General features: G+C 40.5%; 2 protein-coding genes across 8 annotated transcripts in view; both read right to left on the bottom strand.

Annotated features, from left to right (window-relative positions):
- Nucleotides 1-845: 845 nt before the first annotated feature.
- LOC109529093 (B-cell receptor CD22-like) lies at nucleotides 846-7,846 on the bottom strand. 4 transcript variants are annotated; one of them, XM_019892256.1, is made up of 9 exons: nucleotides 7,596-7,838; nucleotides 7,104-7,433; nucleotides 6,546-6,767; nucleotides 4,843-5,121; nucleotides 3,925-4,179; nucleotides 3,361-3,439; nucleotides 2,630-2,657; nucleotides 1,151-1,446; nucleotides 846-1,027 (listed from the first exon to the last, which is right to left on the bottom strand). In XM_019892256.1, the coding sequence occupies exons 1-9, from the start codon at nucleotides 7,630-7,632 to the stop codon at nucleotides 967-969; spliced, it is 1,587 nt and encodes a 528-aa protein (XP_019747815.1). In that variant the 5' UTR covers nucleotides 7,633-7,838; the 3' UTR covers nucleotides 846-966. The 4 variants fall into 4 exon arrangements, with proteins under 4 accessions (XP_019747815.1, XP_019747816.1, XP_019747817.1 ...); XM_019892257.1 differs by having other exon boundaries at nucleotides 7,104-7,319; XM_019892260.1 differs by lacking the exon at nucleotides 846-1,027 and adding an exon at nucleotides 2,153-2,231 and having other exon boundaries at nucleotides 1,331-2,104; nucleotides 7,596-7,846.
- A 1,781-nt stretch (nucleotides 7,847-9,627) lies between these two features.
- Nucleotides 9,628-14,862, bottom strand: part of LOC109529085 (cytoplasmic polyadenylation element-binding protein 4) — a 13,892-nt gene continuing 8,657 nt past the window's right edge. For all 4 annotated transcript variants that reach the window (XM_019892243.1, XM_019892246.1, XM_019892245.1 and 1 more), the window contains 3 exons: nucleotides 13,760-13,874; nucleotides 13,496-13,677; nucleotides 9,628-12,650 (listed from right to left, as the gene is read on the bottom strand). In XM_019892243.1, the coding sequence (XP_019747802.1) occupies nucleotides 12,423-12,650; nucleotides 13,496-13,677; nucleotides 13,760-13,874 (525 nt within the window). In that variant the 3' untranslated portion in view covers nucleotides 9,628-12,422. The remainder of the gene's footprint in view (nucleotides 12,651-13,495; nucleotides 13,678-13,759; nucleotides 13,875-14,862) is intronic.

Here is a 14,862-nt window from a genome sequence, read left to right as displayed (position 1 = left end):
TGGCTACGTATGATTTTTTTGTTTTGTTTTGTTTTGTTTTGTTTTACCTTTGGGCTGCGCGAGCACGTTTCCAATGGGTGCCTCCTGTCTCTTCATATCATTGGACAACGATCGTTTGGCTCGCTTCGGTAATTTTACTTTGAGAAGGCCCGGGATTTTGTCGTCTTTCGTTGTCGGTTTCCTTCGCATGCTCCTGGGAATTCCGTTACAACCCTGCCTCTCTTTCTGTTGCGCTTCCCGTCTTTGACTTGAGTGACAACGTGAGCCCAAAGATGCGAACATCGTTTTTTTATTCGACATCATGAAGTCTTCACAGTAAGTTAGCATAAGCATAAATATAAACCAGTCCTGTTTTGTATACAGCCAGCAGGTGGCGACCATACTCAATCAAGACGACGTGAAACAAACTCGGCGATGACGTCACTGGAGCGGCAAACGCACAGCTCATTTCATTCTATAAATTGTATGTATTAATAACATGTTCGTTTTGTTTTCTGTTTACTGAGAATTGTATTCTGACTTGTTCAATAAAGATTATTAAAAAAAAAAATTCAGTCTATAAATATAATCCGGCTATTTGATTGAAATGTCTCTGTTTTTGAAGCTTTTCATTACATGTATATTCGGTTGTTCTATTTTTTTTTCCCAGAGTCGTTTTACACACGTATCTGTGTGTTATACTAAAATTGAAGTACAGAGTATAGTTTTGTCACCTCCTGGTTCTTTTCGTAACTAATGGTTCAAAAATAACAAGATCCTTGATTAAAGTTTCAATACAGGACATAGCATCAGGATAAAATTCTCTTTAATAAGTAATAACATATGAGATTTAAAAAAATAAAACCTGAATTACATGAATATTTTTTAATTTATTTGTTTTGCTGTAGAATTGCAGCAAATGCATATGAGGTGAATGCACGGACATACCACTTGAACCTCACAAACAGAAAATGCCATCAAGTATACTCAGCTAGAATTAGCCACGGTGCTATAGATTACTGAGTCGGCATTCTGTCCCATTTTGAGCCTATGGATGAAAAACAAAAGCATGAATGAGTACAGTTCTGATCTAACAGCACCCCCCCTCCCCCATCTATGTTCACTACATTTAACTTTGCCTCAATATTATGTGTTTGGCCAATAAACCTACCTGGATTCTTGTGATCTGTTTTCATCAAAATGAGATTTTTTATCTTGAATGGTGACCGTTGAGTAGGTAACCTCATCACAATTGGAAATGGATGAGCTGTTATTTGACTGAGGGTGGGAGCGTTGCCGTCGGGTATTCACATGTCCATACAGGTGCATCACATTGGCATGTTGTTTTTTGGAGTAATTTCGTGGTGGAACTTGAGGGGATGGCATATATTTGCCAACGTTGGCATAAACACTGTTGGACTGATCTTCAGTGGAGGCAGAGCTGACTTGTTCGGAAGGAAACTGCACCTGAATGGTCAATAATCATTATTAATGAGTGGTTAGTTGTTGTGCAAGAAATGAAAACAAAACTACTGTATATAGTATTTATGTCCTTGGAATATTTCAAAGAACCAACTGGGATGGCACCACATCGGGCGAGGTTCTGCATGGCATCATCAGAAATGTGTGTCAGCCCAGTTAAGTCCCTCAAGCATTTTATTTGATATTCTAAAATATATTTATCATTATTTTTCAGAAAATCCAACCACAGTTAAAAAAAAAATCCAGTATGCAAAGAAACTGTCCCTTCTGGCTCAGCTCCCTTTTCTCCACGACAGACAGACACAGAGTATGCATTATTGCAGATGCTGCACTGTCGATCTCACGCTCCATCCTCCCTTCACTTGTGAACAAGACCCCAAGATACTTGAACCCCTCCACTTGGAAGGGCATCTCATCCTCGGTGGAGGTGCTAATTTTCATCCCAACCACTTTGGCTGCGAACCGCTCCAATAAGAGTTGAAGATCATGGCTTGAAGAAGCCAACAGTACCACAACATCTGCAAAAAGCAGCCATGTAATATTGAGAATACAAAAGTCTGTCTATAAATTATGAACAGTCTGGGACGGTCAGTCACAGGTGTGGCATTTCACAACCAACCAGGCTCGTGCTGGGACCAAAATTCAGCCTTGGAGTACAGCAGGTGGTGGTATTTTGGGGGAATGAGTCGATGCAGCCATTATGCTGTCAAGTTGTCGTCGATGGGTCTCCAAAACTAACAAAGTCGGCGACGGGGTCCCGCCGTCAAACACTGAAACATATTCGTTGATGAGGGGTGGGGCGGATGGCTACTCGTGGCTGTGAGGGCCCAGACAAGCGCTGATATACACCAACCCCCTGCGTCCAACATCCAACATCACCAGGACCAGCCCTTGGTGCCGATGTCACGCCTCAGCATCAGAATAATGCGGATCCAGGATGCCGGATCCTTATGTAAAACCGCACAGTTGCAGCAATATGCCTTATAGACAAGCTTTTGTGTAAACAATCTGGCTTATCTGCTATGGGGGTTGTCACATAAAAAAGGCTTCTATCTCACAGCTGGCTAGGAAATGCATCTGCAGTAGAACTAGGAGAGGTGGCCAAGGCCAGAAAAGTCTGATCAGATGCACATAAGTGAAATGAAACAGATGGATGGAAGATACAAACCTTTTTCTCTGTCTTCCTCTGTTTCTTCCTAACACAGGGGGGATGAAAAAAATTAAATATTGTGAATAGCAGCATTTTGTACAACATTGAGTTTGGAAAAAAAATCTTTCTTTGACAAATGTGTGTCTCTTCGCTGCGTGAATTTTTTTTTTTACATTTACACAATGCAGCAAGGGTGCTTAAGTCCGGTACTCGAGAGTCCCTCCCTATCCAGCCTGTTTTTAATGTCTTCCTCCTCCAACACACCTGATTCAAATGAACATCTCATGGGCAAGCTTTGCAGAAGACCGATAATGAAAATGATCATTTGAATGTGGTGTGTTGGAAGAGGGAGACATCTAAAATTGGCTGCATTGAGGCTCTCAAGGACCGGAGTTGGACATTCATGCAAAACAATATTGCAATATCTAGGTCATGTTGTCGATATTTCATGTCATACACTGTTTTAAATCTCTTCAAGCACAAACCCATGTTGGGCACAGGCGTGCTGCCAGAGATTTGGAGTGCCTGAAAATGTTCACTTTGGGCCCCACTGCTTCAATATGGAAAATTGAGAAAAAAAAAAAACCCTGGTTCGGCAATAGTGGTCCATGAAGTTGCGCAACACTTGAATTACATCAATTTCCAAGCATTTAGAGGAAGTGCAAAAATAACCAGATTTGCTAAGAGATGTCAAATATCCTCATGTAAGTGTTAAGTCACACTATACATCCATGAAATCAGTAACCTACCAGAGGAAAAGAAGAGCTACAAAAAGTATTGCAAAAATACAGGCTCCAAGTCCACCAAGTATTGGGACAGACAGGTGACCTGTAGACAGAATATAAATATATAAATGGGTAGGTGGGATGACTACTGAGCATTGAAAGGACTTTTCAGCATCATGTCACTCATACTGTACTTCCGAGTGGCAAAATACGGAGTTTTTATCAATAACGGCATTAGTAAACAAACCCTTCCATGTCATTTTACCAAGGCAGAGTGATTGAGAAAACAGGGAAAATGGCGGGAATGATGATTGAAGTGTTTTTCGCTGCCACTGTAGTTTGAATGTGTGAATTATCACACCTCGGGACAATTTGGAGTGTTCAATCAGCCTGCCATGCATGTTTTTTGGAATGTGGGTGGAAACCGGAGTACCCGGAGAAAACCCACACAGGCCCGGGGAGAACGTGACAATTCCACACAGGGAGGCCGGAGCTGGAATTGAACCCATAACCTCTGCACTGTGAGCTCACTGTGCGGTCACTTTTTTTTTTTTTTTTACAAAACGTGACAGAGGAAGTAACACAAACCATAAGAAGGCTGTTCCTCCATTGCAAGAAGGATTTTCGTCGAGTTGATGACTTCAAGTTGGCTCGAGGCCTGGCAGAGGTAGATTCCAGTGTGGGGCGTTTCCATGGAGGAAAGGAACAGAAGTTGTCCCGAGCCCACTTGGAGCAGGGAGCTGGAGCTGGTCCACTTGTACCACACATAGCTGTGGTTGGCAGAGTTGGCTCTGCCGCTGCACATCACATTGACACTATTGCCATCAGCAACACTTGGCAGATCTGTGAAAACCAAGACGATGGACGATATGAAAAAGTTAAGTCTGGTGTTAGACAAAAAATGTGACATGCTCCTGTGAAACAACAAATTTGTATCCAAAAATGTCAGCAACAACAACAAAAAATGTCATCGATAATCCGCTGTCATGAAAAGTAATTCACAACCTTTGACTATCTCTCTAAATATGAGGAATATGAGGGCTGTGAAAAAAATGTGTGAAAGTCTAACATAACACTTCTTGAAAAATATTTTTATGTGGACAAAAGTAGTGTGGACACCCGGCCCACAGGAAAGTATTTTATTTATTTTTCTTCCACATGATATTTCACAGTGCTCTCACCACGCAATAAACATTGGCGGCTGTTTGGCACATTTTGCTGTTCTTCCGTTTTGTGAGATCACGTATGTGATCCAGCAAGAGGACAACGAGACTGTTAGCAAGGAAAGAGAACTTCGCTGTACATCACAAAATATGTGTCCAAATGCATGAAATCACAATCTATCAAATTACTTTGTGTGTAATTCTTGAATTTTTGGCACATGGATGCCCGCAAGTTGGGGCAGCATATGATTCACCAGTACAAAGGAAAATCAGAATACATGAGTATAAGGTACCGGAAGTCTCAAAATTACGGTACATGACATGAACGGCTGGGGATACATACACTGCACATCCAGATTGAGCTCAGTCGATTTCACAAATGTGATGCCCCTCACGCTGACATTGTTTGAGGCCTGACAGTGATACAGTCCACTGTGGCTGGGCTGAAGAAGAGAGATGGTGTGACTTGGTCCGGAACTTATCAATTGCTTGCCCTGATACAGGCTGAAGCCACTTGGTGGAACGGGTGGGTTGGCATCACCTCTGCAGCTGAGAGTCACAGAGCTTCCATTAATGATGTCTGCCGGTGGTGTCATTGACAACACAACGTTGCTTGGAGCATCTGATTGAAACAAAAAAAAGTCAGTGACAACAGAGTTTCAAAAATGGGATGAAGACCTCCAAAGGCTTGCTTTTAATACCAGCGGGACCCTCTTTCAAGCAGAAAATGTCTTTAGAGGGTAAAAAAAACAAAGTCTGGTGGCACCAATTATCTTTGCCAGTAAATATGACAACTAAAAGGCTTTATTCAATAGTCGACTCACAACAAGTCATTGATCAGCTCAGAAACAAATCTTTTGTTTTCTTGACACGTTTGATAGTTTCCTGCATGTCACTTTCAACATGTGGGCACTTGGGATATCCGGTATTCTGTAATTGAATCCAAACTTAAAGTGCAATATTCTGTTTAACCTTCGGAGGGCGCTGGATTTAGAACAGTCTGTGAAGGAGGAAAATTGCTTAATTCAGCGGGAAAATGCCGTGGAGGGCCAGATTTGCATTTTTGAGTTGAGCCATGCACAGCGTGTATCTGGCTTGCGGGTGCGTAAATGACAGATTTGAGCGGACGGGAGAATGCGCACAGCCGAGAAAAGCATGCAACTTTGTGCCTATTCTGATTGACGCATAGCTGCATGAGAATACGATATGGCTATTGAAAAGTTTGACATTTTCATGTCAATAAAAAATGTCACGCTATGACTAAATGACGAATGAAAGCATGATTTATGACGATGCGTTTTTGTCTTGATTCCCGCTCCTGACAAAAAAAAAAACCAAAAAAAAACCACAACATTGCAAGAAAAGATATTGTCTCGTTTTACGTTTCCATCAATTTTCTATACTGCTTGCCTTCACCAGGGTGGTGTGGAGCCTACCCTATCCCAGCTGAATTTGGGCAAGAGGTGGGGTACACCCTGGACTGGTCGCCAGTCATTCGCCGGGCACATATCTCATTACATCCATCCATCCATTTTCTGAACTGCCTTATCCTCACAAAGGTCGCGGGGGGGTGCCGGAGCCTATCCCAGCTGTCTTTGGGCAGTAGGCGGGGGACACCCTGAACCGGTTGCACACAGAGACAAACAACCATCCGCGCACACACTCACACCTAAGTAGAATTTTGAGTGTTCAATCAGCCTGCCATGCACATTTTTGGAATGTGGGAGGAAACCTGAGTACCCGGAGAAAACCCACACAGGCCCGTGGAGATCATGCAAACTCCACACGGGAAAGCTGGAGCCGGGATCGAACCCACGACCTCTGCACTGTGAGGTCGACGCACTAACCACTGGCCCACCTGGCCGCCCATTCTCATTACAAAATCAATAAAATACCAATGGACTTGCTGTTTCATTGTGTTATGAAAATATTCAAGCAATACTTAGTCAGCAATTATAAAAGGTTAACAATATCGACAAATGGGCAACACTATGCCTATAATGATGCTATTGACATCTGCTTTGATAAAAGTCAATAAATACTCACATTGAACATTTAGAGCCACAGAGGCCGATTTGATCTTCTCTTGCCCGGCGACAGCACAGTAGTACTTCCCAGAATCTTTTCTGCTGGCCTGGAAGACCGGCTGTGGTACCACATTCCCATCTCGGTACCAAACATGCTTCGGTGTACCACACTCGCTCCTGCACGTCAGGCTGACAGATTGGCCTTCTGTCACTGTGTTTGGCTCCACAACAGCAGTCAGGTCTGCTCAAGAAATTTATGATTAAACGGAATGTCTGCGTGGCATCCAAAACTAGGGTAGGGTGATATGGCCTTAAAATAAAATCTGTCATTGTTTCACCGCCCCCCCCAACCATGTTAAACAATTTAACATGATAAGATAAATTATCAAAACACATGGCTCGACTTTTCTATATGTAATTCTCAGCTCTTCTCTGTTGGCAGCTATATTATTAGTGCAAGCAGTGCACATAAGCAAGGATGCGCTTTGAATTACGGAAGGTGTTAAAAAAAAAGTCAAATTAGCAATAAACTCAAATAAATAAAATTCATCAATAAAAAAACGTGAAGCGTCTATACCTTTTACTGACAAATGAAGTGCATTTTTGCTCATCCAACGGCTCAGCGACGTCACAAAACGAAAGAGGTAGTGTCCTTCATCGGTATGTTTTATGTTATTGATCTTCAAACTGCAGTCTCCCCGGTAGTTGCCCACATATTCAAAGTGGGGTGGGACGGAAGTGGATATGTCCCAGACCCACCTGCCAAACTGCCATTGACCTGGAACCCAGCGAACTGACGTGACAAAGTGAGGAAAAGGGTAGTCATACTGGCAACTCACAACTACCGTCGTCCCTTCCAAAGCACATTGATCCTTGAATGTCACTCCCCAGTCTCCACCCAGTACACCTTAGAGCAAAGGAAGTCAGTATGAATAAACATTAATCACATCAAATTCCAGACATCGATATGGTTGTAACAGGAGGATTAAACATTAAACAGCCAAAATCCATGCAGGGTTTTGATCATGTGATAACTCATTTGTGATGACAAAGGTAAAATGAAACTCACCTGAAATGACCACCAAAATAACCCAGCTTTCCTTCATTGTTTAATCAACCCAAAACATATTCCATTTGTTAAAAAAAAGGATGAAAATTTATGTTCAGAAAAAAACAATAAAACATTCTGACAATACGCACTCACTAACACGCATTGCGCACTGTACATGATCAAGAAACCTTTTCAGAGATGAAAAAGCAGAAGTGGGGAGAGAAGAAATATCCTGCTTCCGTTCTCATCTTTGTGCATAAGCAACAAGATGTAAATTCCCTGCCCCCCCCCCCCCCAAAAAAATCAACCTAATGTATAGCTAAATACTAGCCTCAGATTGATTCATCTTTTTCGACTGTTACATTGTGTGAGCTTCTGTGAGACTCTTTTGAGTCTTTGCTTGTGTTGACTAACGTGCTAAGATACGATGATGCAATCCATAAAACTGGGAAGTTGGACATTTCTAACAGTCGGCGAGAGTAAACGTGCACTTTTATGATTCTTGTTCCTGATTGTAAAGTGTCCTTGAGTGTTTTGAAAGGTGCTTATAAATATAATGTATTATTATTATTATTATTACTCATACAATTTTGACCTGTATTTATTGGTCATTTCATGGGGGTTGTCCTTTGACCTAACCTTTTATGAATGCAAAATGTTGAACAGCTATATCACACTATCCTCTAAGTCATTTGATAGTACAGTATGTGGTTTTGTTTTGTTTTAATGATCATGCCTGCCCAAAAAGTTTTGCTTGATTGTCAGGACCTTTGACAGGCAAATTCAATAATGTGTAAAAGTCTTAGGTCATCGCTAGCTTTTATTTTAGAATGACCCTATTTTTCATAGCACTCAGTATAACTTTTACGACGTTAACTAATGGGACGCAGCAAAAATGGTCCATGACTGCGCTGTACATCCAATCACATTCCAACAACCCATTGCATTTCAATCCATTAAGTGATTATATCTGGATATGTGGGCATTATTGCTATTATTTTCTTACTATTATTATTGTTGTTGTTAGTATTGCCATGTGAATCAATACACTATCATTGAAACCCTTCCCCCCAGAATTATGGTACCTCATACCCGGACCAGAATTATGGTACCTCTCATCTGTTCTCAATTCTCAAGGAACCAGTAAGTAGCCTGGTAATAAAAAAAATTAAAAAAAAGATATTTATATCTATTTGGTAAGGGTTTATCTTGTCTCTCTCATCATTCCCTTTGTAATCCAGAATATTGTCAGATATTTATTTTTTCCAATTGATCCCCTTGGTTCAGTTCCACAGTCCGTCCAATGATACATTGTTCCAGGATGAGAAAAATAAAGAATGAGTAAAAAAAAAATAAAATAAAATAAAAAAAAAAGGTGGAAAAAAACTGGTGCACCACTTCATGCCGACCTGACCAAATGACTCAACAGTTTACCACACCCAGATGAAAAACAATTAAATGTGCTCATACTGTATAGCAAAAAGCCACAGAATTTCAAATGTAGCGAAAGCAACAGCATGAGAGGTATTAACCTTTGAGATGATCTACACAGGGCAGCATTGGTTAGCACGTCCGCTTCACATTGCATCAATCCGGGATTCGATTCTGGCCCCGGCCTTCCTGTGTAGTTTGCATGCCCCCCGTGCTTGTGTAGGTTTTCTCTGGGTACTCCGGTTTCCTCCTACATTCCAAAAACATGCATGACAGGTTGATGGAACACTCTAAATTGTCCCTACTTGTGATTCTGAGCACAAATAGTTGTCTGTGTGTGCCCTGCAATGCGCTGGCAACCAGTTCATGGTGTACCACGCCTACTGCCCAAAGACAGCTGGGACAGGCTCTAGCACACCCACGACCCTCATGAGGAAAAAGCGGTTTCAGATTATGGATCGGTGGATGATCTACCGGTACACACATTTTAAATGTGATGAAACTATTAATTTCATGCTCCCCCTAATATGAGGCATTGTTTTTTTTTTTTCTCAAGAGACATTTTCTCACGCCATCCATCATTAAAAAAAAAAAAAAATGTAAAAAAAAGGGGAAGCAATTGATTCTTCCTCACAGCTGTTTTATTCGTTCAACATCTCACATTACAAATACTTCAAATGTATGCAGACAGTTACAAACAAGGTTGGCAGCAAATGAATGACATTAGGTCTTTGTTTTGACTTCACTTCTACAAACCAGCTATCAAAACTGACGTCTGTATTGTAGTGTAAAATAATCAGGAAGAAAATATAAAAATTAGATCTTAAGTATAAAGGTGAAATTACTTAATAAAAATCCAAATTATAAATGTGAAAATACTAAATAAAAATCCAAATTATATAAGGTTAAAAAAAAAAAAAGTTAATAAATAGAACCTTCCCAGCATACAATTAAAAACTATTGGACATTTGCAATCAAGTAATACTAAGACATATTCAATATTCTTTTTCATCTGAAAATGCAGAGCACAAAACAACATTTAGAAAAACTAGACACGTCAACAAGTTAAACACTTCACCCCAAAAATATAACAAAAATCTGATCCAAATCATAGTCATACATTTCAATTGAAAATATAGCAAATGTAATACATTATCAACCTTGTTTATACAATGTTTTCAATCACAGTTGCATGGTAGTAGCAAAATAAGTACGTAAGCACAAAACTAAACGTTTAAAAATAAATTCATGTATAAATTAGCTTTTTTTTTATATATCTATATATATATATATATATATATATATATTTATATACTTATGCCTTGTAGACATCTGTATGAGGGAACAAAAAGAAGGGAACAATAATGTGACTGCATGATTTATGGATTCAATGACTGACTGCGAAGACTTGTTTCTGGAAAGAAAAATAAGTATTGCACATAATGGCTCACAGTTAAACTTGCAACATTACATCACATTCAGGTTATGTCCCAAAGCATGCCACATCACAAAAGGGGTCAAGTGATCAAGTCTTCTCACCTATGTCTTACCGAGTGTCCTCTACATTACAAAAGTTTTGTCATCGTGTCGATTGCATAAACATGTCTGTGTGAGGAAGGCAGACTCCGTCATGTAAAGAGAGAGGTGATCTCCAAAGAGACAATGAAAAGAAAGAAGGAGCACTAGTGCGTTACATCATTAGGTCCTGCATTAACGCTAGCCGTGTAGTTGCTGTGGTACATAATTATGCATGCCGAGAAGAAGTAGAACTTACAGGCAGTCCCAGAAAGAGGATCTAAATAGTCAAACCCACTCAAGGTGACAGAAGGATGTTTACGTGTCGACCAAAGCCAAACATTTATTTTACTCATAATCATACCAACTACACCTAAGAGTGAAATACCAGAATATATATGGATATATGTATTTTCAAGACTATCAAAATCTTTTAGAAAGGTCTTGCCATGCCTTAGGATCCCGTAATAATGTTCATCGGGGCAGAGGAGAATCTACGTACGATTGGCTATTTTGAAGCTCCAGAATCACACCGATACGCCAGACAATGTTCAGATTTACCAGCACTTAAATATATAAAAGCTAATTGAAAATTATATTAATATCATTCATTTTCTTTTTTTTTCTTCTTAAATTAAGTTTACCATAATTGCAGATCTCTTAGTAACAAAGGTACAAAATTATTTTTCACCAAGTGAAAAAAATGAGGTATTGCAAAAGGAGTTCTCCCATCTGTGAAAAATGTGCCTAAAATGACTATTGAAAAAAATATTTAGAAAAGTAGTGCATAATAAATGTATATATGTCCATGACAAAATAATCAGCTATAAAACACTGTACAAAAATCAGCAGGCCATGTATAAAATAATATCTTTTTCTCTGTGACAGCAAATTCTAGCTACAACCATATCCGACCACAACACCAGTGAGAGAAGTTCCAATTCAGGTAGAGCGTGCAGTGGTACACCATGAAGACAGCCCAGGGACAAGGAACTGTGCATTCCCGTAGTTTGTACTACATTAGCATGTTAGCTTCCAGTGCTAATATCCCTGACAATATAAAGCAAGCAAATACTACTGCCAATACCTGAGCCACGAGGGCTGGGCCTTAATGAGCTGAAAGTCCAGAAGACTACCGGTTACTTGCTTCTCCCGTGTGACGAGAGGAGGCGACTACCCCGCGTCGACATCTGTTCTCAACGATTGCGTTTTGAGGCCAATCTTTGGTTTGCCCTTTCCGGTTACAAAGTGTCAACTTCTAAACAGAGACTTCAAACAATTGCAAGCAGTTCAAACGCAGCTTTTGCCACAGGCAGGGGAGACTGATGTGTGATGGTGGCCAGCTTTCAAACAGATCAACTCGCCATCTAAAGCAACATTCTTCCTCATATTTCAAACCCAACTCAAACTTTGGTAAATGGTACTTGTTTTCAAATTCTGCACGCAAAAAAGAAAAAAGAAAAAAAGAAAAGAAAACGTACTCTCCCCAATGCAGCTTCCATCGTCAGTATACTGATTTAGGTATTATGATGAACCCCAATTAAATTTTGTTACTCTTGACAACAAATGTAAGCAGCTTTGCCAGCTAACACCAACAAAATTACAGTCAAGTAAGAAAACATCGAAATCCAAATAGAATGCATTCAATATGTTCATGCACACTTTTTAAGTCAAAACATAAATGGGATTTTACGCTCTTCTGAGCAGTCACTATGTTTAGAGGGCCCAATTTTTAAAAAATAATATAAATTAAATCTTTTTTTTAACTTAAAAGAAAAGTGCATTTATATTTTTCATATCATAGGTCACCCCAATACCCCCTTCCCGAGCGACCCTTTTCTCTCAGAGAGCCCCCCGCCCCCACCCCACCCCAACCCATCCTAGGTTCTCTCCCTTGCCTTAGTTCCAGCGGAAGGAGATGTGTCGGGGTCGGTCACCACCTTCTTTCACCAGGGGCTTGTGGAACTCACGGCCGGCCCGGGAGTGGATGGCCGCCCAGCAGTATTCACAGTAGTACTGCAGACAGGTCACGTTGGCGCAGAAGAACGGCGCAAACTTCCCCCCGCAGCGTGTTCCCTGGCACTCGTCACACAGCTGGTCATCCAGCACGTATGGCTTCACTTCCACCTGGCGACACAAATTAATTAATATCGAGCCTCGAAATGAAGGACCATGCTTACTGTAGTTAAAATGATTCACAGAGCCACAGGAAGTTTTCCGGAAGAACATACTATTCGCTGAACAATGCGCCGATCCAACATTTTGTAAGTTACAAACGGCACATTGTGGAAGAATGTCACCATGCGGCATAAGAGGGTAAGTTCAGTGACCATTCTACTGTTTTTCTAGGATTGAAACAGCTCAGAAAAAAAAAAAAAAAAGTTTCGCTGACACTGTAATGTACGGCACGAGCAGCACTTAGCAGAGCTGACAGCGCTCAAGTTAATAGACCGAAATAACTGCACACTTTGATACTGACAGCATGACACAGTTCCATTCCGACTGATCATTTTTTAATCAAACCAGTTCATTCAGGTGTGTTGTTTTAGCTGGCAAAATATTGTGCTTCTGACGTCACTTTGTCTTATACGCCAAAATGTATGAGGAGAAATGTATCTAAATTCTCAATAATGTTTCTAAAGCATAAAAAAAGAGTACTGCTATGCACAGTTTAAATTCATTATGTTGTTTGTTAGTCAACCATTTTTTGGGGTCTTCTAACCAAGCAAAATATATATATTTTTTTACTTTTATCCGAATACCCAATGATTGGATTTGGAATTTCAGTAGGATATCCGAATATTATAATATTCAATAGCTGCAGCCCCGTGTTTTTCATTTGATTCTTTTACACCCCTCGCGATCAATTTGGGACCATTCCGCGAGCTCCCGGTATATCGCGATCGACTGGTTGGGCACCCCTGGTGTAAAGTCTAAAATAAATCCCCAATTCCAACATCCGACTGACTCACCCTTTTGTCAATCTCCCCGTGCTGCAGTTGAACAAATCGAGCACTGATGGCTGCAATGTAGCTTTGCTGATTGGAGAAAGCCACTCGCCCCGCCCCCTTGGGGTATTTCAGTTCAGGGTCTGTGTCAATCCCAGCATAGCACACTCCGCCATAGAGACGGTCCATGATCATGGCCAGCTCCACTGGAAGGACAACAACACAAATTCAGTTGGTGTGACGAGGGCAGTGTCCCGGCCGCATTCGGAGGCCGTAACCCAAACGTACCTGCGCGTAGAGGGCGGGGTACACCGCCGACAAAGATGGTCTTCCTTGGGTCCAACGGCTGAGAGCCATCCATCACAAAGTCACTGTCATTTAGGTTCCAGGGTCTAATTTGCACCTGGTATATGAAAGATAAACACGACAGAAACACCGCAGGTTTAGATGGCATATATGAGAGCCGCTTCCTACTTTTGCAACTTTTTTTTTTTTGTCACACTGCGTTCTTTACACAACACGGATGGAACCACAGAACAAAGAAGTACGCAAGCCACTTTTCTTTTTTTTTTTTTTAAGTAAGACATTTTTTTCTCCCCACAATTTATGTGTCTTGACAAAAGACACCTGGCATTCGGTCTGATTACTGACAACTGGCTCAGCATACAACAACAGAAAAAAATTTTTTTGTTAGACCTGAATACTTTTTTATTTTTATTACAGAAGCATACTCTCATACTTTAAACCAGAAACAGAATTAAGCTCCTCCCATGGCCAGCTCAGACCCAACACCAGTAAAAAACCTGTGGAGGGGGCTCAAGAGAAGAGTGCAGAGGAGAAGATGCAGGTCTCTGGATGATTTGGATGATTTGTATTCTCCCATTTTGTGAAAAATATAGACTAGGTGCCGTTTTATTGGGTCATAGAAAGTATTAACGTTTTAATATGGAATTTTTTTTCCCCTACTGAATAAATCTAAGTGAAATAAGTTTTGTTTTCTCTTATTAATTCTAGTCCTTTATCATTTTGAAAACAAAAAAATAACGTGAATTGAAAAATCTGCCCTCTTATTTTAACAATATAATAAAAATACATACTGCAGATCACAATAAAATAACAGAAATTATATAAGAAAAATCATACATGGCAATGGCGAGTGATGAAAAAAGCGGAAGGGGCGTGGCCTGGACGGGGGCGTGGCCTGGACGGGGCGTGGTTACTTACAAAAGTGGCACTAAACATGCTGAAGATGAAGTGTATTAAATTTACACAGTTTGAAAATTGAACAAAAAAAAATCCCAAGATCGCCACTATTCTTTCAAGTGAAAATTTGTGCAATTTTGCCTATGCATTCCTGGTGAGCACCAATATGTAACTCCAAATTTGCTGCT

Source organism: Hippocampus comes, unplaced genomic scaffold (assembly GCF_001891065.2).
Source record: "Hippocampus comes isolate QL1 unplaced genomic scaffold, H_comes_QL1_v1.1 scaffold203, whole genome shotgun sequence".
NCBI classification, from domain to species: Eukaryota; Metazoa; Chordata; class Actinopteri; order Syngnathiformes; family Syngnathidae; genus Hippocampus; species Hippocampus comes.
The sequence above is the reverse complement of the archived record's forward strand: the minus strand, read 5'-3'. Positions and strand labels throughout refer to the sequence as shown.